Raw genomic sequence first — 26,164 nt, forward strand, 5'->3', positions numbered from 1 at the left:
TCGAAATGCAAATCAGCCTAATAGGTAGCAAAAGAAGCTCTCAGCTTGAAAAATGTTTTGTTTGTTCTTGACCAGCAGGTGGCGTCAGAAACGCCCGAAAGCATTCACCTTCCTCTCTCTTTTCCGTTTCTCCAGCTGCCAAAAGAGCCAAAAAGAACAAGGTTCTGAAAAAACAAACATCCTCGTCCAACCTACAACCAAAAGTCAAACCGGAGAAAGTGAGTCCCAAAATGGTGGCTTTCTTTTTGGATCTTTTCAAACGCTGTTTTCTCTCTTTCAACAGACACGGTCCAGAGAGGGCGCCCCCTTCATGTAAGCGCCGTAATGACACCCGCAGTGGAATCGTCGGACTGATTTGCTTGTCTCCGCTGCAGGTTTAGTGTCCAGAAGACAAAATGGGACGCGTCTCGTTCCTTGCGCTACAACCAGGACATTCAGAGAGAGGAAGGTAGGCATGGGTCTAGGTTAGAATTGGAAGTTTGTCTGGGTCATTGTGATTTTCTAGTGAAGTGTGATTTATGGGGTGGTTGACTGTGTCAAATTAAGCCTATTTCCTGCTTGTCTCACTTCTTTTTGTTTCTTTCCTTCCATCCTTTTTTTCTCTCTCTTTATCATCCTTCTGTTTTTGTCACTTTTTTCCTCTCATCTCTCTATCACACCTTTTTATCCACATTTTTCTCTTTGTCCCTATATTTTTCTTACTTTTCTCTTTAAGTCCTTCGTTTTGCTCTTTTTTTTAATTTGGGTCAATATGTCTTTTCTCTTTCTCCCCCTTTTTGCTCTCTCCATTTTCTCTCTCTGTGTCCTTTTCTCTTCTATCTTTTCTTTTTATCTTCCCGTTTCTCTTGTTTTCTTTTTATCATTTCTCCCCTTTTTGCTCTCTTTCTCCCTTTACTTTTTCGCTAGTTTTTTTCTTAAGCTTATTATATGGCTATTTGCTTTTTATTCATTTGGCTAGCTTTCTATATCCCTTTTAGCTAAAAAGAACTAAACCGGTAAATAAAAAAAATAATTATTGTCAAGCTACTTTTTTTTAAGCTAATCTGCAAGCTATCTAGCTAGCTTTTCCATTTTTTGCATGCTATCTAGCTTATAGTTCATCCCTTTTTTCTAGTTGCAGCCCTTTTAAACTCTTTGGGATTAAGGGCTATACAAATAAAAATAAAAAAAAAAGACTAGTTAAGCTGAATTTTGGCCTCCTTTCTAGATGGATATCTAGCTTTTTTGTTTCGCTTACATTATGGCCATTTAGTTGGCTTTTTACTCATTGAGCTAGCTTTCTAACTCCTGTTTAGTCTTTTTTTTTTTACCTTTTTAGCAAACTACCAACCTACTTCATTAAGCTAATCAGCAAGTTATCTAGGTAGCTTTTTACATTTTCCGCATGCTACCTAGCTAATATTTTTTGCCTTTTTAGAAAACAAGCTAATCAGCAAGCTATTTGGGTAGCCTTCTACATGTTTTGCATTGAATCTAGCTAACGTTTGATATATATATTTTTGCTAAGTATTAGACTACATTTTGGCCTCCTTTCTAGCTAGGTATTTGGCTTTTTTCTTAAGCTAACTATATGGCTATTCATGTGGCTTTTTACGCATTTAGCTAGCTTTCCAACTTCTGTTTAGTGTTAGCAAATTATCAAGCTACTTTTAAGCTAATCAGCAAGCTATCTAGATAGCCTTTTACATTTTTCACATGCCAATATTTTCTTTTTTTTGCAAGTTATATATATATATTTTTTTACTTTTTAGAAAACAAGTTAATCAACCACGTTTATAGGTAGCTTTTTATATGTTTTGCATCAAATCTAACGTTTGGTGTTTTTTGCTAGGTATTAGCCAACATTTTAGCCTCCTTTCTAGCTAGGTATCTAGCTTTTTTCTTAAGCCATTGCTATTTATGTGGCTTTTTACTCATTTGGCTAGCTTCCTACTTCCCTTTTAGCTAAAAAGTAAACAGGTAAAAAGCTATCAAGCTACTTTTTTTTAAGCTAATCAGCAAGCTAGCATATATATTTTTGCTAGTTATGCTAATTTGTCATCTCCTTCTTAGTGAGGTATCTAGTTTTTTTCTCTTTATCTTACTTTAAGGCTATTTAGTTTGCTTTTTATTCGTTTATCTAGCTCCCTTTTAGCTTTTTATCGTTTTAATAGCTATTTAGCAATTGTTATTTCAAAACTTCATACAAAAGTGTGTGAGATCCTTGTTATAAATGAACCTTGTATGATGGCACTAGGCATAGATTAAAATGTTTTTTCTAGGTGAACTCCAAAATTGGAGTGGAGTTCATCAAGCTGAATCCACCCTAAAACTCTTGTATTTTCTATGTATCGCCATGAAAATGCTTCTTTTGAGTTGTATTTTCTATATATTTATAAGACAAAATCTAAAAAATATACGCGTTTCCTGCCAGACCAGCGCCGCATGGCCGAACTCATCGACCACCTGACCAAGCTGCGTTTCGGAGACCAGGAACAAAACAAATCCAAAGACCCGAAAGAGGTGCACGTCTCAAAACCTGCAACACAAAAACTTTAATTTCGGATCTATTTGGTGTATTTGTCCTCTGTAGCCTGCAGGTGGAATCTACGCTAGACTGGAGGCGCAATTCAGGAGCGCGAATCACAACAAGACACCGAGGTGAGCTCATCCTTCAATTATCGTGAAATTGATTGATTTGTTTGGTCTATGTGTCCTTGTAGATCTAAAGTACGCTACGCTCAGATCCGGACTAACGTGGAGAAGTGAAGGTTGATTGGGACGGTGACCCCGAAGACCATGGAGGACGCTCACCCGCCCGACTATCAAGAGTGTAGAGAACGACTTTGGGGTTCTGTTTTTGCAGCTGGAGACAGTTTTTTTGGGAAAACAAACTCCAGGAATTTCTCATCTTGGAGGAAAGATTGCTCTCGAGGCGATTTTGTTTTCGAAGGGGCTCAAAAAACGACAACACGAGCGTATCTAGATGACCCGAGCTCTGCAGGGGAAGAAGGAAAGCATGAACGTGCATCTATAGCAGGGGTTCAGAAAACCAGAAAAGAGACATTACAGACTAGTAGAAGCTCTTTTTTTAGTCATATCAAAAAAAAGGAGTCGACTTCTTAAAAAGTTACTCATCTAATATTTATCGTTAACATTTTTACAGCCGCGAAAAACGTTACAAATATTAGTCCTCCTTCCAACTATTTAACTCCCTCTTCCTGAGCAGTTTTGAAAACGCTCCAGGGGAGTCCACTAGGAGACCACTAAAGAGTGCATGCAGTTCTAGAGCCGCAGGTTGCTAGACCCCAGATCTCCAGCAGGGGGTCTCAATCTTGCAGCCCAAGGATGATAGATAGTTTGAGGCCCCCACCTTATTATCTCTCTGTTCTTGAAATGTATATAATGCACAAGAAAATTAAAAGGTGCCATGCTGAAATGCAATATATAATAAAACAATCTACATTATTTCGTAATGTGTTACTTATTTTAATTTGTGTGGAAAATGATTTATATATTTTCTTGGGAAAAAAACTTGAGGCCCCCAAGAAATTTGGGTCCGAGAAACCTGCATATTAACCAACACTACCGTTTTATGCATTGGACTACCACTTTGGCCCCCTTAAAACAAATGCGTTTTTTTCTGATTTCGACAATTTAAAAATTACTGACTCGATTGTAGCATTTTTGACTACAGCTGCTTTTATTTTGATGCAAAACAATCTTTTGAAAGTGAATACATCACCTCGGCCTTTACATTACATTTCTGTTTAGGTAAAAGTCTGCCACTTTTAGTTTTACACAAGCACAAATTTGCTTTCTTTGAATATATATATTCTGAAGAGGGAGTGTGTGATAACCTATATGCCCCTTATCTCTAGTTACCCCAAATCATGTACAATGCAATTAATGTGTGTAGCATTCGTAGCACCATCAAGTTAAAAAAATGTTATCCTGTTCACCATATTGTAACTGCTTCATCTGGAATCAAACATTGCTTCCTAAGCGGCCACTAAGTGATGTACAATAATCACCAAAAACAGACGCTTATAAAACTCTAACTCTTTTTAATCGGTTCCAAAAAAAAAAAAATTCACAACCAATGTAACACCTCGCAGAAGGGATATTTAACCATTAGAGACCGGGTACTTATTAAGATTTCTTTACATTCCGAGCCGAATCGTTTGGACAGAACTCGACACGTACGGATGAAAAAAATACAAAATTATATGTAAACCCGATTTTATTCTTTGTGGTTTTTGCTTTCTAGGTAGTGTCTTGCCGCACTACTGCCTGGTAAACAATCTAAATGAGTACGAGTGAACACGTTGAAAGCAAGAATCCATAAATACCTCTGCCACTTTAAAACGTCCCATTCGTGGAGGCTCACAAACGAGCGACAATCCTCTTAGAGGAAAACAAAAGCCTGATGTCGACAACGCGACAGTACCCACACGCACACCAAAAAAAAGAAACCATAGAATAAGTGGAAAAAAAAATGTTCCCATGGTATTAAGATGCTATACAATAGGGATGATATGCACATTGCTGCGTTCCTTAGAAAAAGAGTCGGGACAACTGAAGACGCCGACATCTTTGGAGCCTTCATTCAATCCAGTCGCCTATGTGCCTCTAAGCCACTCCAACGCCACCAGTCATGATGCCCATCGACAACCGAAACAACTCTCACGCTATATAAATATATATATTTCACTCACATATATATATATTTATACATCAACAAAGTTACGGGAAGGGACGTGGAGAAAAACGAAGCGAGACGGTCGACTTGTTCATGCAGTTCGGCGGCCGGGCCGCACTGATAAAACGCAACTTGTGGAAAGAGATTAGAGGAAAAAGTCTTCATACAAAACGTAGATTATGTAAAAAGGGCCGGGGTTCATTTACATGTTATAGGCGCCGTCCATTTTGCCGACACGCTGAAACGTCTTTCTGGGCTTTTGTCGTCTCTGCCGCGGTTAGTGGAGTTAGTCGGACAGTTTGACGGGGCGGGGAGTCGGTTTTCGGGGCTCAGTCGCACATCTCCTCGGGGATCTCGTGCGGGTTGAGGATGCCGGGAACCGACATTTGGATTTTGTGTTTCTCTTCCTGAGCCTGACGGAGCGACGCTTCCCTCTCCTCCAGGAAAAGGTCCGTCGTGTCCTCGCCGGCAAACTCCTGCCGAGGCAAATGTCGGGATTTTAAGGCTGCGGGTGAGCAACTCATTGCTTTCGGCATTAACAGGCCCGTTGAGACTTTGTGTAAACAGGCTACACAGATATCCAATTTATTAATGTATATCACACGCGTTTTTGTCCTAAAATAGAACTCAGGGTGAGGGGAGCATTATATACCCAAGCTAAGGTGACATGCACAATTAGTATACGTTTTTTGCGCAATGATTCATCAGTCAAAGATATCGCTGACCCAATTGCAAAAAGTGAAATGCTTTATTTTTAGTAACAATATCCAAACCACTTAGACAGGAGATGCCATTATAATAATGAGGTAGAGAACTGTAGAATATGCACAAGTTAACTCTAGTGAACTCCCGCATGTGCAGCATGAAGTCACAACCACCACATCACTGCTACTGGGGCATACCAGTGCACAGAGGGGTTCACACACCCTTTTATACCCGGTGGCCTTACCATACCATTTTCACTTACAATTCTTAGTTTGAGCTGAGAAAAAAACAAAAATAAAACTGTATACCAATTTTTGATATGGTAAAATACGATATGAATTGACTTCAAAAGAGAAATGTCTTATTACATTATTTAATTATGATACTGTGTTGAAATATAGGTAGTTGCAATATTAGCAATTGCAACTGACTAAAATGGGGCTGACTGGAAAAATAACTAGTAAAAAAAAAAAAAAAAAATGTTATCAGGGCCGAAACACCGTATTCTTATAGATTAGACGGCCGTTTTTTCATTTATCAGCAACAAAAAAATAACAATCCTGGTATGATTTTTTTAAACTATAAATCAACTATAGATATATATATGCACACACGGCCATTTACTTACCGTTATTGTCCATACATTTGGACAATTTACCATTGCAAAAGCAAATCGCTGGTATAATGAATAAAAACACCCCCCAAAAATAAGCTCATCAATTCTCAAAAATAGCACTTAAAGGTTTACTGAAAATCACTTAATTTTGCACTTTAAAGTTAAGTTCAAACATCAATTACGTTTTATTTCAATTCCCCACTGAGATAAAAGTATATCGTGAACACAAGAAAAATGTGTAAGTATTTACTGTTGAAGGTTCTGAAAACCTTTAAAATAAGATATTTCACAAACTATAAATTGACTATAAAAATAGTTAGGCATTGATCTGATAATTGTTGCACCTCTATGTGTAATTGGTAATTGGGATATAGTTGTTTTTTTTTTTTACAAATCAATAATCATGTGTTTGAAATGAAATGATCTGCATTTATATAGCGCTTTTCAAGTCAAGACTTCCCATGTTTGTATATCGTTTATGATAAATCACTTTATGCACATTAACTAAATCAAATTGGACTTTTCAGACTAACGCGTTGCTCATGCTCGTTAAAATGATTGCACAATGAACTGCAATTATTATCCCACTACACATCCTCAAGATCTAATTAATATCAATCAGTTCCACAGCTGTTCGGCATCATGATGCCACTAGATGGGGCTCGAGCAGTACTTGACATGCACATAGGCTTAAATCCCCTCAAAAATACAGCAAATAGGTTTTTTTAAATATACTCCAGGGTGGCAGATACAAACACAAAATTTAAATACACTATGTTGAGGCATTTAAAAGCTGCCGTTTCATTCATTCAAATTTCCAAATTAAGGCTGTACATTAAGGCTCCAAAATGTTTTTTAAGTCGATTAGAGCGCGCTTTTGACGGGTTTTACATACATGTTCCATTTTAAAAGCAGTCTTCCTTGACTACCAGCTGCGGATCTCACCTTAATCTGAACGAGGAAGTCCCTAAGATGTTCTTTGAAGGCAGCAATGTCCTGGTTGAGGCTGAACAGTCCGGTGACAAACACCTTTACTTGAGCACTGCAAAAAAACGCCAAGGTGACGTTAGATTGGAGACACGGGCGGGGCAGCAGGCGATGGCTGCAGTTGCGTGCCGACTTACTCCTGTAGGTGTGGGAAAGCAGTTTTGAGCAGGTTGGCCACGTATTCCTGAATGAAGACCTGGTTGTTGGCGGTGCTGCTGGGGTTCAGTGTCGTGGTGATGTTGCCCTCTTCCACCAGGTTAAACATGTAGGCCAGAATAGAGGCGTGCATTGTAAGACCTGAAAGAAAAAAAAAACAAGCACGTTACCTCATTGATTTCTGTGACATGAATGATATCCTCCTTTATTCAATGTCAAAATTAAATGCGGAAACGACATCAGTTTGTTCCCGCTTCACCATTGTAATCTGAATACAGCCGTATCTCTTTGAGGGCACCTCTAAATATGAGAATTGCAGTATAAGAGTGTTAATTGCAACAAAAATTTAGCTCACTCTACAAAAGGAATTCCAGTTTACGAGCAGTCCCAGAGGCTACCACTTGAGACTACTCAACATCAGCATCTCGTCCAGATGAAAAAAAAGTGTGCCATTATTATCTTTGGGTGTACATTAGTTTAAAGTTACAGTAACTTTAATTTTAAGTGTATAGTAAGTGTCTCTGAATCGTCAACAGTCTTCACCTCATACCTGTAAACCCCCGACAATTGCTCTCCTTTTTAAAAGATTGCAACTTCTCCTTATTAAGCTATAATAAACCTTACAGACGCAACGCGGCACCCATTTAGTCACAGCTAGACCGATTATGCAGAATACCGCAACAAAATTAGCTATCGAGGATGATGTTGTCGTCTGCGACCAGTGTAAGAGACGATCTGAGTTAATTTCTCACATAGTTTGTAATACAGCATACACAAATGGAAATGATTAAAAAAATCATTAAAAAAAACGTATAGTCAGACTATTCTCTGCATGTAAACATAGTCATGGTTGTCATGATACGTTCACACTCACCGGCAGTGTGGGACGTGTCAGTCACCACAGAGAAAATGTGCTGGAGGATATCGCAGAAATACGTTTGGTAAAAGCTCTGAGCCGCCGCTTCCTCTTGTCCCACATTCTGAAGCATTGTGTAGAGAATCTGCAGACCTGAACAACACAAACATCAAAGTTCACCTGGAGAATTGTTTTTATGCCAACAGCGCCACGCTAAATAAACTGCTTGTGTTTTTGCTGCCATGAGCAAGCGCCCTATCAAACGGCATTCCTGATAGATTATGTTTCCGCCAAAGTCCTTACCAGTGTCAGCAACATTCCTCATGGTGTGTTTGAAGGCCCAGATGATGGAGTCCAGCACAAGTTTGAACTGGGCAGGGGGAATGGCGAGAAACGCCGGGAAGCAGTGAGAATTGACGGCGTGCAGCAGGTAGAAGAAGTGAGTTCGGTGCTCGGGGTATTCTTCAAAATTCTGCCAGCAAAACCAGAAAACGTTTTAGACATTGCTAAATATCTGAAAAGGCTTTTCAAGATATAGTTCATACAGCTTTTAAGATGAAGTGCATCATTTCAATTGGTAAAGACCTAAAATGTTAAAATCATTCATAGATATTATGTACAGGAGATGTACGGAATTTGGAACTGTAACTCCCTGCGGTCTTCTCTTGGCAGAAATGATTACAGCTCTCCTCAGCTCCTTCATAATGTGTGTGCAAGTACACGCATTTATAAGCTACACTCCAATAATTCTTTAGTCTTTCTTAGGGTGGCGTTTGGATGATAATTGAAATAAGCCTCTTACTTTCACCATTTTTAAGCGACACTAATAGAAGAAAAAATGTAAGGACGAGCATGACGTCAACCTCCAGCACTCCCCCACAGCCCCATTCCTCAAACCTAATGTGTTCCAAAACAGCTCTGCTAAAAGTAAGATAAAATCAGATGAGCTCAGTGGAAAATAAAACATTAGGGCTCTTTCAACTCAGTTGGGCATTGTCAACACACACAATAGAAAATATTTAACCTTCAACTTTTTTTAAGGACATCTCAAACCACACATCCCACCCAAGTTTATTAAAAAGACCAATAGTTGCTTACTGACTTTTTTAATGTCATTGTATATTATAAGCAACATTTTAACATAACATTATAAATGTCATCTCACTGAAGGGAGGGTAGTTATATTTGAGTCTACATATCCGTTTTGGGGGAATATATACGAGAGTCAGAAAAACGTCTAGAAGATCCTCAATAAATAATTTAAGTATATTATCTTTTTTTAATGTTCAGAAATGTTATACTTTATGAAGTCTAAACGTCATTCTAATTTTTCCGTTTTTGTGTTGATTTGACCCCATGCAAAAATCCAATGACGCCACTACCTCCAAAAGAGGAACAAGTACGGGGTATCTACACCAGATCATATGTGAGTAAATTAATACTTAGGGACTTACATAGGGTTGCAAAATGTTGGACTATGATAAGATTTGGGTAAAATTGCATTGTGAAATCAAGCTGAGCCATGATCAGATGATAGACTAAATCAATTAAAATCCAATCAATGATAAAGCCTTGACTACAATAGATATTACAAGTGAAACCATACCTTGTTGATCATGTTAAGAGTACACTCAAAAACAGCGTCAAAGATTTGGGGAATTTCTGTGGTGATGTGCCCCTCCAGCTTGTTCACAATAGTCGCCATGGTGCTGAGAACCTCTGGCTCCCGAGCAGCAGGAACGTTGCGTTGATAGTCGATGAGGACGGCATCAAGCAACGGGGGGACAAAATTTTCCCCAACCTGCAAATGACAGGATGAAGTCTCTCAATCACAAGCAGCAATCCATTAGGTAACATGAGCAGTATGCTTTTTTTTTAATATTGCCTTATTTTTAAGACCATAAAGGTGCACATAAAGGTGTCAGATTTTCTTCAAATTGTGCAGCTCGCCCCACTTGCAGTACATCCTGTGTCAACTTACATCATATAAAAGCGACGGGCGTAGCTGAAGACACAATGAGGCTGCTGTTCACACTGCAAAGCTAAATGCTCAATTTCATTTTTGGAGGTGATCTCCGATGCTTTTGAGAGATTTACTTCTATGCGTCTCGTGTTTGATTGCCATCAAATCCCACTTACACGGAAGAGGACGCGTGACGTCACATGCAATGCATAGTTAGAGTAAGTGTTCATGAATGCCAACCCTGTAGTGTATCGATATATCTAAATTTGAAAGTTATTGTGCTACTGGAGGCTGAACAGTGTCATTTTTCAACACATCAGCTGCCACAGCTGAAGGCACTCGCATCCTATTGTGCAGCGCACCCTGTGTAGGGTTATATACAAAAATAGAACCAGCTACAAAGACTGTGCTTTTTAACATGGTGCACCCCAGAGTCGTGAAAATACGGTAGTCATATTTTAGGCTTTGCATTGCATTTTACTTTGTCATATGAGAGATTCTCACCATTTGTGGATCATTGGATCGGTTGACCCAGCCAGAGATCAGTTTCAAGGTCTCCCGCTTCACGGTCCTCATGCTCCTGATCAGAGGCTGCTTGGTCACCATCTCTCCTGCACACAGAAAGCAAAGTGTCAGACACACAGCAAGGACAAAATCAGAACGAAAGAGTCTGGGGCTGGTGGTCGCTTTTCAGTAACCACCAGAATACTGACATCTGTCTAACTCAAAATGCTTTCGTGCACACTGTACTCTAGGACTGACCCATATTTGGTGGGTTGAAGAAGAATAAAGTAGCTGTGTGCTTGCATGAATATCACACATACGTTTTTAAAAAAATGACGATTCTTATTTTATAACATAGCAAAGTCTCGAAGCAATGCCGGCCTTATGAATCCTTGAGTTAATATCAACCAGTAGAGGGTGCAATTACTTTAAACCAAACAACATTGCAGTCGGTCTGGCTAAGAAATGTTTATCAATATCAAAAAAGTAACAGAAATGCACCAACAATTACGTTGTATCTTACTTAAATTATGTAATAGAATTTCAAAATGAAGGTCCTAAAACATGTCAGGCTGATTTCCATTTCTGTGTCAGCTTTAAATTAGTTAGGCAAATATCTCCCCCCATTAGACTATTATTCCGAACTTCAAGGGCAACGAGCATATTGTGAATTCATAATTAGGGAGGAAGAATGTGAAAAAGATGCAGAATGTTCAAATATCTCCAAAGTCCAAACACATGAATGCCATAATGAACACACACCTCCCATACCATTTGTCTGAATGGCAGCAGATATGTTCTCGCTGAGGCACTTGTACACATTGAGCATGTCGAGATAAATCCGTCCCAGTTGGATGACAAACGGGTGTCCTACTGCCTTACAGGCTCTGACGTTGGTCTTAAGGATGCTTCCAAGTTGCTTCACCGTCTCGGGGTCCTTCAAAATGTCCACATTCTGAAGGCGGATGCAGCAGGAGAGAGGGGAAAAACAACGGATCAATCGATGTTAATTCAATAGAACTCCAAAAGGATGGCGAGCAGCTTAAAAACATCTTCACTAAGACCATGTTTGTAAGATGTTTCACATTCTGAATTAAAAAGGATGCAAACTGATAGGGCGTTACCTTGGTGGCCTGTTGGATGATGCTGTCCCACACTTGATTAGGCAGCAACATGTATTTCTCGATGAGATGCTCCTGCACAGCCTGGTCTGTTTGAGCGCCGATCATATAACCGACAGCCTCATAGAAGGTGTGCACCTTAGACACAGATCAAAGAGGATCAGTTTTAAAATGTTCTTTTTTTTGCATTTTCACACTTGTAAAACAAAGGCATGTCTTTATTTGAACGGACCTGTTGTGGCTGCAGGTCACAGATGATAGTGTTGATGTTGTTGAGGATCTCATCAATGAAGGGCATCACTTCTCCAACCTGCACCTGGATGAAGTGGCGCCGGCACTTCTGTGCAATCTTGATGAACGTGTCACAAGCCATGTCCTGAACTCCATCATGGGTCTCTGATGATCGTTGAAAAACGCTCAAATTATATAGTTAAAAGATGACATCCCAAAATCATCTGCTTTCAAATATCTCACCATGCATGAATTCAAAGAGCTTGTTGACCACCGTCTTCAAAAACTTCCAGTGGGCTCGGAGAAACCGGGGATACTGGCCAACGATGTACATAATGTTGGAGGCTATGATAGCCTTGTTGTCCTTCCCTCTTTTTTGTTCACATAGACCTAACAAATCCTAAAACAAATCCATCAGATTAATGAGCCGGCACAAGTGCTCTCCTTTGCATAATCTTTGGTTACATTTTTCTTCATACTGTGAAATAAATTTCCTGGTTTTATGATGTTATGAAGCAAATTAACTCTTGTAAATTATAAGATCTTTATCAACAAAATGTATTTCATTTGGACTCTTACAGACCTTAACATCTGCCTTTGGTACATTTGATGTTAATAAAGTGTATGCTCCTATACATAGTTAATAATAATGAGTACCTGTTCAGCATTATTTACCAAAGCATATTAGCATCTAGTGTCCTTCCGCCTCTTGAACTAAATACCAGTCAAAAAGTTCATAAAATCTGTGCTGTGCATTGGAGGCCAAAGCTATGATCCACATGGGCCATCAAAATTTTGATAACTGGCATTATAGTGTCATATGATACATAATTACAGCTGTAAAATGATGTATTCTGAAAAACTGGGAAAGTGGACAAAATATAAAATATTAGTCGAGAAGGTGTAACATTCTAAATTTAAAATCCTTTGTTTTTTTTCTAAATAAGTCACAGCGTCCCATCAGTGAGCTATTTTTAGGCCCATGGGCAGGGCTACTGAAGTTGTCCTTGATGCTACTAAATACCGACAGACATATTAAATATACATTTTATAAAATGTTGACAAAACGAATAACTTTCACGTTATTCCCTTTTCCTCTCAAAAAAAAGACATAAAAAGAAAAAAGGTTATTCCCTGTGACAACATGATGAAATACAATTTTTCATCTTGCATCCGCAGCAAGTACTCTTGTAAAAATGCAAACCGGTCTCACAGCATTTACTTTGTCATCTTTTTTCCCCAATCACAAGTTTACAGTGTTTAAAAATACCTTAATGACTGTGACCAAGAACCGCTTCTCATCCTCTTCGTGCATCGCTCCACTGATAGAGCCAATAGCCCAACACAAGGTGTTGAGATTCTTCCAAGACCACTCGGTACCGTTCACCTGGTTGTGAAGCTTTTCAGTCATTATACGCTCAGTGTCTGCATAGTCCAAATGAGTCAGGTATACTGCAAAGCAACACAGACCATTTATTGTCAGTTTCGCGCAAAGAGGATACAAAACAAAGTACAAGCATTATTTTAATACACTTGTCCAAGATAGTGGTCAACCTATGAACATTACAATTAGTTTCATCTTAATAGGCCTTAGTTTTGGTAGCTGAATAGGGACCTAGAAGACACCCACCGAGTGTTTCTCTCATGTTCTTGTAGAGGTTTATAGAGTCTGTGTCCTTCATGAACTCTCTGACCACTTCCCCTTGGTCATTTTCCACGACCAATACTTCCTCTGGTTTTGCCATTCGGCTTACCATCAAAAGACGCACCTGTTGGAATTTGAAAACAAAAGATGTTTCACCAAATGTAGCAGCCATACACAACAGGTATCCACAGTTTTATTCCCATTTGGCCTGTACCAATTATACCTAGACAATAGACTCATTGCTGTACCAGACAATTTCGAAATGCATTGTGGGAATGAATACTATTTTGGTTATAATAGTGTTTCCCATATTCAAGGGTGAGATGCAACATATCATTAACTGCTTCATAACTGATTTATCCATTTTTCTTAAAGAAATTAAATCTATATATTGTAGTCAAATATCATCAGGATATACATTCATTATTTGTATGCAATAGACTTATAGGAAATTGTAAACTCCAAAGGTGAATTAAATTAGATGTTACCTTGGACAGTACGGGTAGGTAAAGCTGCCTTCGTGGCGGCACGTCAAAGTGCTGGTTGCCAGACAGCAAAGGAGATGTGGATGTGGAGAATGGACTTTCCCTGTAGAGTTCTGCTGCCAAATGGTTCCAATATTCCAGACAAATTTTAAAGATTTCTGTCTCTTCTACTTCTGATACAAGCAGCATGTAGTGAAGTGCCTGAAGCAGGACAGTAAAATGACGTTAGCTCACCAGATTTTTTTAAGATTGTTCCGATTTTAATACATCACCACGCAATCTTACCTCCATTAATGTTTCTCTAAGGTTAAGCCGTGTTTCGATGAGGGTGCCATGCTCTTTCAGGAATGTACAGAGGAAGAGACTGAGGTTCTGGATGAAATTCTGCTCCTCGTCCTTCCCATTGGCATAGGCTAATCGGATGTTAGTGTTGAGGGGTAGCATCTAAACAAATGATTTGGGTTGGAATCATATTTTACAAAAGGCAAAACTGTAAACTTATGTTTGCTTAACAGCATCTGGGATATCACGGTCACCTGCTTCAGTTGACACATTGTCAGGGTGAAAAGTGTGACAAACTGCTCCTCGTACTGACTGACGCTGACTCCAGCGATTTCTGTTAAACATTTCAGTGTCACATTGCGGAACATAGGGACGTTCAGGAACTGAAAATAAAAAGAAATTTAGCTGCATCCACAAGAAATTATTGATAATTGAATTTGACTTTTCTTCCCTCTTCCTGCCTACCTTATACACTAACGTGCAGATTAATTTGGTTTCAAATATATAACCAAGGGGAATCCAGTTAAGGAAACGCAAGAGGGTCTCTAGAGTAGCATGAACCAAGGGTGCATTCTGGGAATTTTCCTAAAACACAAAATGCAAAGAGTTACAAGCAGCAGTCTGGAAACAAAAATGTTTTATGATGAAGGACAACGACTTACATACCATAACAAACTGGCACAGTTGGAATATTTGGGAGAACTCATTGCACATACTGAAAAGAAACAAGGTTATATTAAAAGCGTTTCAAAGTTAAATGTTAAAGTGTGGTCTTCTCCTAACCTGTCCTTTAAATGTTTGGCTTTGACCTGGGTCATCTGGCCACTGGAGAAGTCAAAGACCTCCTCACTAAGGAGTTTGAGAATAACCATGTTGTTCTGACAAAGACTCTCACTGGTACGACTTGCTCCTACAATGTCACTGATGAACGTGGGCCAGTGCTTGGGCCACTCCTGCTTCAAGATCTATACCACAAACACACAGCATAATAATTCAAACTTTCTCTACAGTGACAGAGACATCAAATGTTAAATGTAATTCGTGACACCTGCTAAAACAAGTCAACCTTAGAAAAACAATTAAAGATCAAGCACATAACACCTCAGTGATGGAATAAAATAGAACTGTTTGGCAATGTTAAATTGTAGTATTTTTCTTTTTCAATTCAAATTAATCCTTCCATCAACCGTGGCCCAAATTATTATATTCAACAGTACATTGGATTTTGGACCCAAAAAAGTATGGAAAGTGTAAGTTCACCAGTAAAAAAAACAATCTACAGGCCTTATATACAATAAACCATAAAGCCAAGAGGGAGACTGTTGCCACTGGCTACAAATAATTTCAAGCCCAAGCAATACTGCAGTTACAAACAGGGCTTCATGACAATATTCATATGACTCACAATATATAATTGAACAAGTTAACCTTTTATGTTTTCAAAGTTAACCAATTTTAAAAAAACAGCAACGTCAAGTTTGTAAAAAAAAACAAAAAACTTCTACACAGCATGAACAAATAGGAATAGGATGTAAATGATTATTGACTGCCGATTATTAACCACACATTTCATATTTAACTGGTGTATCAACACTAAATTGTATAAAGGGCAATGAAAAGTATTTATTTAAAGATGACACGGCAACCCTTAACTTGAGAAACTATTGAAAGCAATCAGTCATAAAGTTGTAAATCATGTGATAGATAAACCAGCTAAGCATTCCTTATGGGTTCTTAATGCATTGTTTATGCACAGTTTACCACATTATCAGGCAGGAAATGTTCTTTAAAGGCTCACCTGAACCAGAATCATGTTCAGCTTTCCAATGTACACCTTTTCTTTCTGAAAAAAAAGTTCACATGTAAAAAAATAGATAAAGAATAAATACAGAAAAAAGTTGAGGTGATGAAAAATGGCACACATGGTCTTGATATGAGAACTGGAAAGAATGGGAACAGGGTTTGTACAGTCTTTTTACGGCCAAATTCAAGCTTCTTTTCAAGAACTTTTAAGGACAATCTTTTTCCAGTACCTGCGAAGATAGAAATCTAGCGGGGAACATATTTATTTTTGTTAATGACTTTGATGACTAAAATGAGGTAGTTATCTTGCTGCTAGCACATACTTTGTGCTATTTCGATCCGTTGCCACCTGTGATCTTTTTAAGTTAATGGGCTGCTATAAACTGACATGAATTCCGCTTCAATTATGCATGCGCAGCTGGGGTACATCGAACTTGTTTACAAACATGGAAAAGGATTCTATAGGTGTTGGATAAAATTTGAGTTACATACAGTAAACAAAAAAAAGTAATGTATGCATGAAAAGCAGAAAATTAGAAAAATGTTCTCATTTTATTGATATAAATTGCTCCGAAGCAGAGTGCATTCAATGTTTTGATCTTGGAGACTGCTGATCTTTTGCTTTTTGTTTTACTCATTTTAATTGATATCCATTTTGTGTTTTTCAGAGGATCTGACTAAATTTGTTAATAGAATTGTAATGTTTCATTTCTTAGTATTTTATCATTTATTTATAACACCGACGAGTTAATATTTTAAATTTATATGCGTTTGCTTTTTATGGGATTTTGTGTTAATGTTGGACTTTAAATCTGTTCTGTGTGTAAAAAGTTAAAATAGTTTTGTACCCTACATTTTTTGTAGGTCTGTAAATATTTTGATTTATATTTCATGTCGTTTTCAGGGAACACCTGCAAAACATAAAATTACAAAATAATTTGGTACATAATGTATTATATGAGAGCGAGAGAGACGGCTCTTCTCAGTTGAGCCAAAAGAGCAGTTTTCTAAATAGAGCTCTTCTATTTTGTGCTACCGGTAGGGGGACGTGATGCTTCAAATAACGCAAAATTGACAGGCCACCAGAGCAGGCGTGTCGGTGCCATTTTTCCACACTATTTTAAGCACTTCACCCCAAATTCAGGCATTTTCTTAACCTTGAAAACACAACATAAAAAGTAAATCATTTTCAAAGATTGAGGCCTATAAAACTTAGCCCATTACTGTGGCATTGACTCAAATTTCATATAAGTAAACCATTATTAGTTAAAGAAACTTCAGTTTATCAGAGCCGAAGTGTAGTGCAAAACAGATCAAATTAATTGTTGTTTATGTAATTTGTTGATAGCTGCCATTTCGAGACAGGGAATGATTTTGAGATGAGAAACTCTTCAAGGGGAACACTACACACTTATTATTAGACCCAATGCAAAGTTTGAATTAGTCGAAATTTTACCTATTAAATACACGAGACACAATAAATGCTGCTACATACCTCCACATTTGCTGCATCAGATGATGTCTTAATAATGAGACCAACAACATACTTCTTTATCCCTGAAAAACAATAACAGTACACAAGTTTAAAAGGTCTAATCGAAAAACACAGCAGGAAACAAACATCTCAAAATGTGCCGGGGGAAAAAACAGTTATGGTTGTATTTATTGTTTGAGTATAGTGCTAATGCAAATTTGTTTGAATATAGCCAATGTGTTGACATTTTTTTCTTCAAACAAGCGCGCTTTACCATGCCAGCACCCCTGTGTCAGAAACTTTGACAGAATACCACTGATTGTAGCAAAAATAATCCTGACAAAATGGACCAATTCCCAAGAGCCTAAATTGCCTGAATAATAGTCAAAAGCCAGAAAAGGGGTACTCCCCGAAAATTTCCTAAACCCTAGTGTCCAACCTGGCTAGAATATTGTAAAAAATGTACAGATGTGAAAATGAGACACGACCGAAGGGCCAGGCCAAAAAGATAGCTTTAACCAAACATAGGGTGTAAATCTGGGTTGTACTCACACCTTTGAGAAAGAATAATGTAGCTCGGGTAAGAGGTAATGATTGCTTAAATTATCGCCTAAAATTGATTGTTAAAAGGCTTTTGAGAAGACATGCATGGACAAAGCTTCACACAAAATGTCCCTGAACAACCTGTACCGGAACAAGAGGTTACTGCAACTAAGAATTACAGCAAGGATTATGGAGAGCGCAAAAAAATCACCAAAATGGATACAGCAAAGCATCAAGCTTGATATTCTCAAATCTTCCAACTTCTTCAGTTATTGTTAAACACAGGATATAAAAAATATATGACTGTCAAAGACAAAGGCAACTTGGAAAATTGTAGGTTTGGTTTTATGTTACATTCTACAGCAATGTTGGTCTGCGTGAGCAATCCAAAACAATTAGGCAGGGATCTCAATTAGTTCCCTGGGAGCCTTGGTCCTGTCAGTTTACAACGTTACCCCCCCCCACACACACACACATGAGAATCAGATATCTAACATCCTTAGAAAGTGTCTGCAGCACTTGCTTGTGTATTGATTGTTAGACTCCCATGTGTTTAAAAAGGAAAACACACAAAAGAAACAACTGTTAGGGGCCACGAGATCTGGATTTGGTCTCTAAACCTAGTCAATCATCTTGAATATTTTAACAAACCTGTCATTCTGATCTGACCATGATTCTAATCTTCTCCAATAAGTTGGCCAAGTTGTTAGATACACGCCTTTGACCAGTGTACAAGAGTGCCCTTCACGTTATCCTGAATGTGAGGGTCATCAGACTGTGGGCGGGCCAGATGCAGACCCCCAGCTGTACTTTGCCCATGTCTGCATTAAATACTTGACAAGGTTAAGAGACCACCTACTAACATTATGATAGAGATATTCCCACATCATATTTTAATGTATTTGCGGACATGGAATATTTGTTCATAAGAACGAGGGCACAAAAACAAACAAAAAAAAAAAACAATGATTAACCCTCGGACACTTTTAAGGCTGTCGGTATGGTGAATTCAAACAACAGTATAGAAAGATAATCAGTTTGAGATGAAAATGAGGACCACTGCGCATAAGTCTTTGAATTTTACAATATTAATTCCAACAGATCAGTGGAAGATCTTGCTGAAGGTTGGGACCCACTGAGAAGATGTATTGAGAGTATCGTTTATAAAATACATACCTTCACATTGATTCCTTGGAAGAATTTTCCATCTTGTTTTGATAACAGTTTCCAGGATCTGGAGGGCGTAGTACTGAACATGCAGAAAGAGACACACACACTCACTAAGTCTCTGCTATGCAATTGACTAGTTGAATGTGTTAAATATCCAAAGCAACTGATTTCTTTTTATCTTAATACAATTTAACCGTGACTATCCAATCTTTAACAATTACTATGCCAAAACTTGTTTGTACCGCATTTATGATTGATATATGTTTTTAAATGCAGAGTCACCTGTGGGATCTTAAAAAAAAAAACAATGTGCGTGTTTCTAAATCACGTCAAATAAACTTAATTTCACATAAAAGGAGTCCAGTTAGGATACAGGAACCGCTCAGGAACAATTAATTGACACATGGTGCACTTCAGTTCAAGTATGACCTTTATGGCAAAGGAATTAGATGCCGAAGTAACTATAATTATTTAATTAAATCAAAATTAAAAACCTTTGCTGTATTATTTAGAAATATGGGTCATGAAATGTGAATAAATGAAGTGCTACAACACATTTCTGGATGAAAGACAAATCATTGATGCACTGTATTCTTATGGACAGGAATAAGAACATAATAGTCCATCTGGTTACATGTATGTAACAACATTCCAACACCTAAATACAAAATGCAAATATCGATTTTTATTTATTTTTTTACAGATAATTTATGGGGTTCAATAAATTAAAATGTTTAGTATAACAACAAATAAAAAACAACAAATATACAGTAATTTTAAGTTGAAAGAAGTCAAATAAGAATTGAATTCCATTTCCACTTTTTTTCGGGGAAAAATAACTTGAACAACTGCTAAGTCGGCCCATAGTTTTTCCTGGAAGATTAAGTTCACTTATTTCAACCTGAAGGCACAGACAAAATTCGTGCTGATATTTTCAAACACACAGCTTACTTTGGTGTTCATGTTCTGGGAGAACTCCAAAATGGTGTCCACTCTTGTCCAGGCATCTGGGTGTTCTTTGAGGTGTGTCAACACTTCTTGGGCCATTCGTTGCTGCGAAACAATTATCCAACAAACTGATGAATTAAAAAACAAATACAGGAGGGATAGAACCCGGGGAGTATACGTATAAAATTTTAAGGATTTAAGATTCAAATACACTACCATGGATATGATGGAAGATTATTTACCTGTGGACCCACCCCATGATATACACAGTTCACCACGTTATCCAGCAGGTTGATGTCCAGTTTCTGGTTAAAGTCCAGCAGCTGCTGTGCTGCATGGTCTGCTAACATTGTCATAATTGCTGGCATAGAGCTCTGAAAGAACGACAGGAAAGAGAGGAGGGGTCAGGCAAGCACCGAATTCATTCAACTGACAAAGTCATGTGCAGTCAGTTCACCATGTGTTTTGAAACCATTCCAAACAGCTGACAATGAAACAACATCCCCTCAGTCCACCAATGGTCAACATGTCTGAAAGCAATTAAGGTACAAGGACGTGCACTTGTATAGTTCTTAATCGCTAAACGACTCAAAGGGCTGCACAGATAGTCGGATTTTAGTTGACGGCGTACATCAAGTCTAAGTGCTGGTACAATGGCTTCAAACACATGCACCGTGCAATAACCAGGCTCATTCTTCTCCCTCAAAGACAAGTAGACATGACTATGAGATCAACATCCCTCATAAGCCATATAATATAAGTGTGTCTTAAACATGGATTTAAACACTTGGTTGCAGATCCTATCTCAGAGGGCAGAGAATTCCCGGAACTGAGGCCGAATAGAAAACGCCCTTGAATCTGTGAATTTCTTCTTGGCTCTTGATATCACAATTAGACCAGCATTTTCCAAGCAAAAGCGCTGAGCAGGAACATAGGGGGCATTTAAATCAGAAAGATGTGAGGGGGCAATTCCATGTATGCATGTTACCAACAGCACATTAAAATCACATCTGACAACTGACAGGGAGACATGCAGGTCAGCTAAAATCAGACGATTGTGCTAAATTAAAAACAAAAGGTTTTGTATATTTTGTACAAGCGCCAAACTTTTGATGCTAAATACCCAGAGACCAGAGAGGACAATACAGGTATGGAGAAAGGAGGTAACAAATCATTGAACTGTAATCTCAGCATCAGACAGACCGCAAAGGGTGAATCGCTGCGATGCTGTGAAACTAGGGGGAAAAGCTTGTTTCTAAATATTAAAACACATGAAAGGGGTTTCAACTTGTATTTTTTCTGAAAAGTAACAGACCAAACCACGTGCCTGATACTTCTCTTGCAGTCACTCTGTTTACATCTTAAACACAGTAGCCTGGAGTGCATTTTTAAGTGAGCAATCCGCACAACTACACGAACACCCCTCCGAAACATTAGATCACCCTTTAGCTGCATTTGGGGAAGATGTAGAGCTTTTAACAGTTACCATGTGGTCTTGCAATGGCGCTGTGCAACCCCTCCCACCACAAGACTTTCAGAGCCATCGATTAGGCAGTAGTAACACGGCAATGCCTATTTGGCGCTCTCGGTTTACCGTTACCGCTAAATGCATGGCTTTAAAGTCGGTGTGCTGGTGTACACGTGACAAAGACAAGGCTAACGGTGCCTAGCAACACCAACTTGACATCCACTGCCATCACGTACACGAGTGATGCTGGCTTACAAGAGGCGTGGATTCAATCACACAACCCTGAATTGAAGTTCAAGCACATTACTGGTCAAACACGCGTGACTACCACCTCACTCGTACACGCGAATCCCAAGCGTGAGGATTTATTATTTAATCACGTGAGGTATCTTTTTTTCCGACAGTTTTTGAGCACGCGAACGTGACATTAAACAATACCCGCTCGCCTATGTCGTGTACGGAAAGCCAAACGACAACTTGCCGCTTTTACACTTCGCTCCAGTTTACGTACCTTTAGTCCGAAGCTCTGATTGAAAAGTGCGGCGTTAGCCAAACAAACCCACAACGACACACTTAAAACGAATCACGGTAGATAAGAGAAAAAAGGTTTGCCATTTTCTCAGCGTTGACTATCTCCAGCTCCGGAGCAGCGAGGGATGTCTGCCTTGTTAATAACCATTGATTGGCTCCCGTCCCAAAACTACTCCCGAAGCCAACAAACCGTCACTCCCGAGACATTTTATCGAACAATAAAAGACCTTAATTCACAAACCTAATAAATGCGTTACTCTTTATGAATTTCCAGCGGAGGTTTGTGTGCCTGCGCCTCCTTTCCTCTCTCAAGCAACTAACTCATAACCGGTTGAAACCGGTTCAGACTGGGAGATTCCATCTCGGTTTAGTTTTCAGCCGATGGCGCCGCGTAAAGTTTGGACTGCGGTTCCGCCCATTCCGTCAGCTGATTGGCTGTCGCTTTGGCGGAGAAATCCCGGTCGTGATATCATTGCGCGCGGGGCCTGTCAATCAATTTCAATTGGCTCTAGCGCCCACGCGACCACACCGCCAGGAGAGAAAAAGAGGGCTGACTCTTATGTTAGAATGGATTTCTTCACGGAGTCGCTAAAACACTGAAAACACATGAAACCCCTTTCATCTAGGTTTTAAAAACAAACCGAACGTGACACACGTCGATTGTTGTTGATAACACGTATGCAATAAGCAATTCAAACAAAGTGACGCGGGTAATACTAATCCATTGCACTTAAAAACCTAACTATGTCTAAAATATCACCGAAAAGAAATGCACACTCCCCACTGATGCACACACCGCCGTTGTATTCGAAATCCACCGCAAGTACCATTCATATGCCTGTTGCTTGTAAGCTGGTAATTTTCCACCAGCCACGAAGTGGGAGTGGTTACGCGATCACGAACGCACGAGGTTACAAAAAAACGATCGAGAGGAAGATTCGCCTTAAGAAAAATGACAGGTGGACTTTAGATACTAGGATCGTCAGTAGAAGCAGAAATAGATGATGAAGTTGCAGGATTAGCCCGTCCTGAGCCATAATACTCGGGGCATTGCTGTCAACTAGGATGCAAACATGACAGCACCCCCCCCCCCCTTCCCGTGGTCACGTGGTCCAGCGCGCTACTTGATGGAAAAATACTGGATTTGGTGTTGAGTGGAGAGACAGTACACAACGGCTACAAAGTCATTTCACTGAGGATTTTTCTTAGGGCGTCACGGACTTTACCCAGCAACAACGTTTTTATGTCCGCGTGGACCATAATCGACGACGCTTGTTATGAATATTGCAAGTTTGAGCAAGCGTGTTGCTTTAAAGTAACACTATTTGTCAACCTGCTTTGGCAATAGTTGCATGCTTTAATTGCTTGTGCATATTGTTGCATTTTACGTTATTCATTGTTGCTAGATATGCAAATGAGTGCATAGCAGGTGGATTACATTTTGTAATGCACATGAAATGACCGGTGACATCACTATTAAATGCACTTTAATGCAGGTTTGGCAACGTCAAGGTTGTTCAAAGGCCAAAACAAGGATGAATTTTAAACAATAGGGTCCTGGTCACCATTTCTTTTGTGTGTCTTGGGAAAGGACAGCCTGGTAGCGCCCATACCTCTCCAGGCCATTATATGTTCCGACCCAGTCTCGATCCAAGGACCTTTTGCATGATGGGCGAATGTGCTAACACACTGTTTCAAAATTTGTACATATATTATCATAAATGCCAATCTTTTGACTTTTAAAAGCGGTAGATGTACTCGCACACCCGATTTTTACACGCGATACACAATCTGTCCCCAGTATATCCAAAGTACGTACGGTATGTCGGTTGAGCTATCCTTAAAAAGTTGAAAGTAGAATCTTTTGTTAACAAAAAAATGATTAGTCTCTCAGGAACCGTCCTCTTATGGTTCAGATCCTACCCCTCAGTTAGGACGCACTGTGTTAAATATGGTGGAATGACATCTGAGCCCTTTAGTGTTACCTGTGGTGTTCCGCAGGGTTCAGTACTTGGCCCCCTTCTTTTCAGTATTTGCATGCTTCAATTAGCGCTTCCCCCTGAGATTCGATCTGCAACCTTAGTGGAAATGTTTAAATCTAAGTTTAAAACACACTTCTATTCCATAGCATAGGAATAACCTATATTTTAGGTTGACAAAATATGTGTATTATTTGCCCACATGTAGGTTTTAGATCAGGGGATGGTGTCATAATAGTCTTTAGTTTGCAATAGTCTTTGATCTCTGCAGCCCTTAGAGACTCTTTGTTATTAAGGGATATACAAATAAACATGACTTAACAATGCTCTACTGAGTTCAAAGAGCACTTGTAATTTTTCCCACTGCGCCTATATGCTTTTATCTTACTTTTAGCTAAGCTGTTCAGGCCGTAGAACACATTAGGTAGGAGGAAAGGGGCTTGGGGGTTTGAAGAGTGACCTTATTCCCGACACTGCAGTTTATGGTTATTGTGGCATGAAAATGGTGAAAGTAATAAAAGGCCCGTTTCAAGTACAGTCCAAATGCCAACCCAAACCCCGAACCCAAATGTGCTCACTTGCACGTGTAACATAAGTAGCTTGACAGAGGCTGCAATGACGACACAATCGGCAAGATGCAGAAGATCAACGAATAAACAAGTTCTACCTTATTTACAGCACTTAAAAACCTTAAAAACAAACAACATGCGCTTGTTTGAGACTGGAAATGACAAACCTTTACCAAAACAGACATCTAATACGATTGTTGTAGCGGTTTATTTACGCACAAAGATTTAGTCTCACTTCAAAATAAAGCAGCCGTAGACTAAAAATTCTACTCTTGAGTCAAGATTTTTTGTTGTTGTTTAGATTTGAAAAAGCGGTAGGTCTTTTGAAGAGGAAAGAAGCAGTTGTGTTGACAGGTATGTTTTAGCCAAGTGTTTTCTATTGAAGTGTGCATATTTAGTCACGATTGTATAACTTCTTCATTATCTCAGTTGAGCTTTGTTTTGAGGCCAGATGTGGCCTTGAGCGATTTTGCATCAGTGCGAGTTGATATCTGAAGAGAAACGGTTTGCACAAAACCTATTGTATAGTGAACAATTCCATCCGTTGCACCAATAGTTTCGCTTTCATTTCAAGTCAAGTCAAGTCAAGTCATTTTTATTTGTATAGCCCTAAATCACAAAGAGTCTCAAAGGGCTTCACAGATTATTACACTATATTACACAGACTATTTTTCAGAATATTATTATACACTCCCCTGCTCTGGAGCCGACGAGAAAAGTAGGTTATTTTTATGCTATAGAGTAGAAGTGAGTTTTAAGCTTAGATTTAAACATTTCCACTGAAAGAAAGATAACGGAAAAAATAAAATGGAAAGACAGAATTAAAAAACAAAAATAAGAGAATAGTAATAAAGACAAAAAGAGAAATACATATTGAGAGAAAGATAACAGAAATAAAGAGAGAGAAAAAGAGAAACAGAAATGTAAGGGGAAGAGAAAGAAATGGAAAGACTGAATAAAAAAGGCAGCAAAAAAGAGAAAACGAGAGAGAAAAAGAAATAGAAAGAAATTAGAGATAGAGAATTAAAAAAAGAGCAAAAGAGAAACAAAGAAAGTGAAAGTGACAGAGACAGAGAGAAAGTACCATTTCAGCTTCGGTTCCCCCTCTTTCGATAGTATTAGACGGAGTGGGAACTCTCTGCTTCTCCGCACTCGTGATCTGCTATAGACATTGACACCAACTCATTTATGCTTGAAATATTCTGCAAATGATAACTTTGGAGGAACTTTTCATCATTTTCAGCCTGTATATGGATTTTCACTGGCCAAAATCTGAAGAACGTGGGGGGAAAAAGCGTCCTCCAACACTTTTTTTTGTCCGCATTTGTGATCTACTGCAGCCATTGCCTGTAACTTAATAATGCCTGGAATATTCTACAAATAAATGTTTTGAACGAAAAGTTCGCAGTGTGGGCAGCGCGGCGGCGCAGTGGTTATAATGTGTGCG

General features: G+C 38.9%; 2 protein-coding genes across 9 annotated transcripts in view; one reads left to right on the forward strand and one right to left on the reverse strand.

The window, feature by feature from the left end:
* Window positions 1-4,138, forward strand: part of sanbr (SANT and BTB domain regulator of CSR) — a 20,868-nt gene extending 16,730 nt beyond the window's left edge. For 3 of the 5 annotated variants that reach the window (XM_088350750.1, XM_088350753.1, XM_088350751.1), the window contains exons 16-21: window positions 136-218; window positions 284-312; window positions 375-448; window positions 2,414-2,502; window positions 2,573-2,640; window positions 2,703-4,138. In XM_088350750.1, the coding sequence (XP_088206876.1) occupies window positions 136-218; window positions 284-312; window positions 375-448; window positions 2,414-2,502; window positions 2,573-2,640; window positions 2,703-2,748 (389 nt within the window). In that variant the 3' untranslated portion in view covers window positions 2,749-4,138. The remainder of the gene's footprint in view (window positions 1-135; window positions 219-283; window positions 313-374; window positions 449-2,413; window positions 2,503-2,572; window positions 2,641-2,702) is intronic. The other 2 variants (XM_088350749.1, XM_088350752.1) reach the window with 1 other exon arrangement.
* xpo1b (exportin 1 (CRM1 homolog, yeast) b) lies at window positions 4,027-23,206 on the reverse strand. Of its 4 annotated transcripts, none has more exons than XM_088350746.1 (25): window positions 22,411-23,206; window positions 20,413-20,544; window positions 20,174-20,275; window positions 19,229-19,301; window positions 17,531-17,592; window positions 16,031-16,075; window positions 15,016-15,197; window positions 14,899-14,947; window positions 14,698-14,817; window positions 14,487-14,615; window positions 14,236-14,394; window positions 13,954-14,151; window positions 13,451-13,589; window positions 13,091-13,272; window positions 12,064-12,220; window positions 11,822-11,985; window positions 11,593-11,727; window positions 11,231-11,423; window positions 10,469-10,575; window positions 9,608-9,802; window positions 8,305-8,473; window positions 8,020-8,154; window positions 7,127-7,286; window positions 6,948-7,044; window positions 4,027-5,157 (listed from the first exon to the last, which is right to left on the reverse strand). In XM_088350746.1, exons 2-25 carry the CDS (start codon window positions 20,536-20,538, stop codon window positions 5,011-5,013), a joined length of 3,225 nt encoding a protein of 1,074 aa, XP_088206872.1. In that variant the 5' UTR covers window positions 20,539-20,544; window positions 22,411-23,206; the 3' UTR covers window positions 4,027-5,010. The 4 variants fall into 4 exon arrangements, with proteins under 4 accessions (XP_088206872.1, XP_088206874.1, XP_088206871.1 ...); XM_088350748.1 differs by lacking the exon at window positions 22,411-23,206 and adding an exon at window positions 22,150-22,346; XM_088350745.1 differs by lacking the exon at window positions 22,411-23,206 and adding an exon at window positions 20,628-20,646.
* Between the last annotated feature and the right edge of the window lie 2,958 nt (window positions 23,207-26,164).

The sequence above is a fragment of the Urocampus carinirostris genome, chromosome 13, assembly GCF_059441175.1.
Source record: "Urocampus carinirostris isolate Australia breed hairy pipefish chromosome 13, RoL_Ucar_1.0, whole genome shotgun sequence".
NCBI lineage: Eukaryota > Metazoa > Chordata > Actinopteri > Syngnathiformes > Syngnathidae > Urocampus > Urocampus carinirostris.

Excerpts from the sequence above, each read along its gene's own strand:
- xpo1b (XM_088350745.1), bottom strand. Across the intron at positions 15,198-16,030 it reads TGAACATGATTCTGGTTCAG|ATCTTGAAGCAGGAGTGGCC; the intron begins GTGAGCCTTTAA and ends TTTGTGGTATAG. Across the intron at positions 11,424-11,592 it reads TCATCCAACAGGCCACCAAG|AATGTGGACATTTTGAAGGA; the intron begins GTAACGCCCTAT and ends ATCCGCCTTCAG.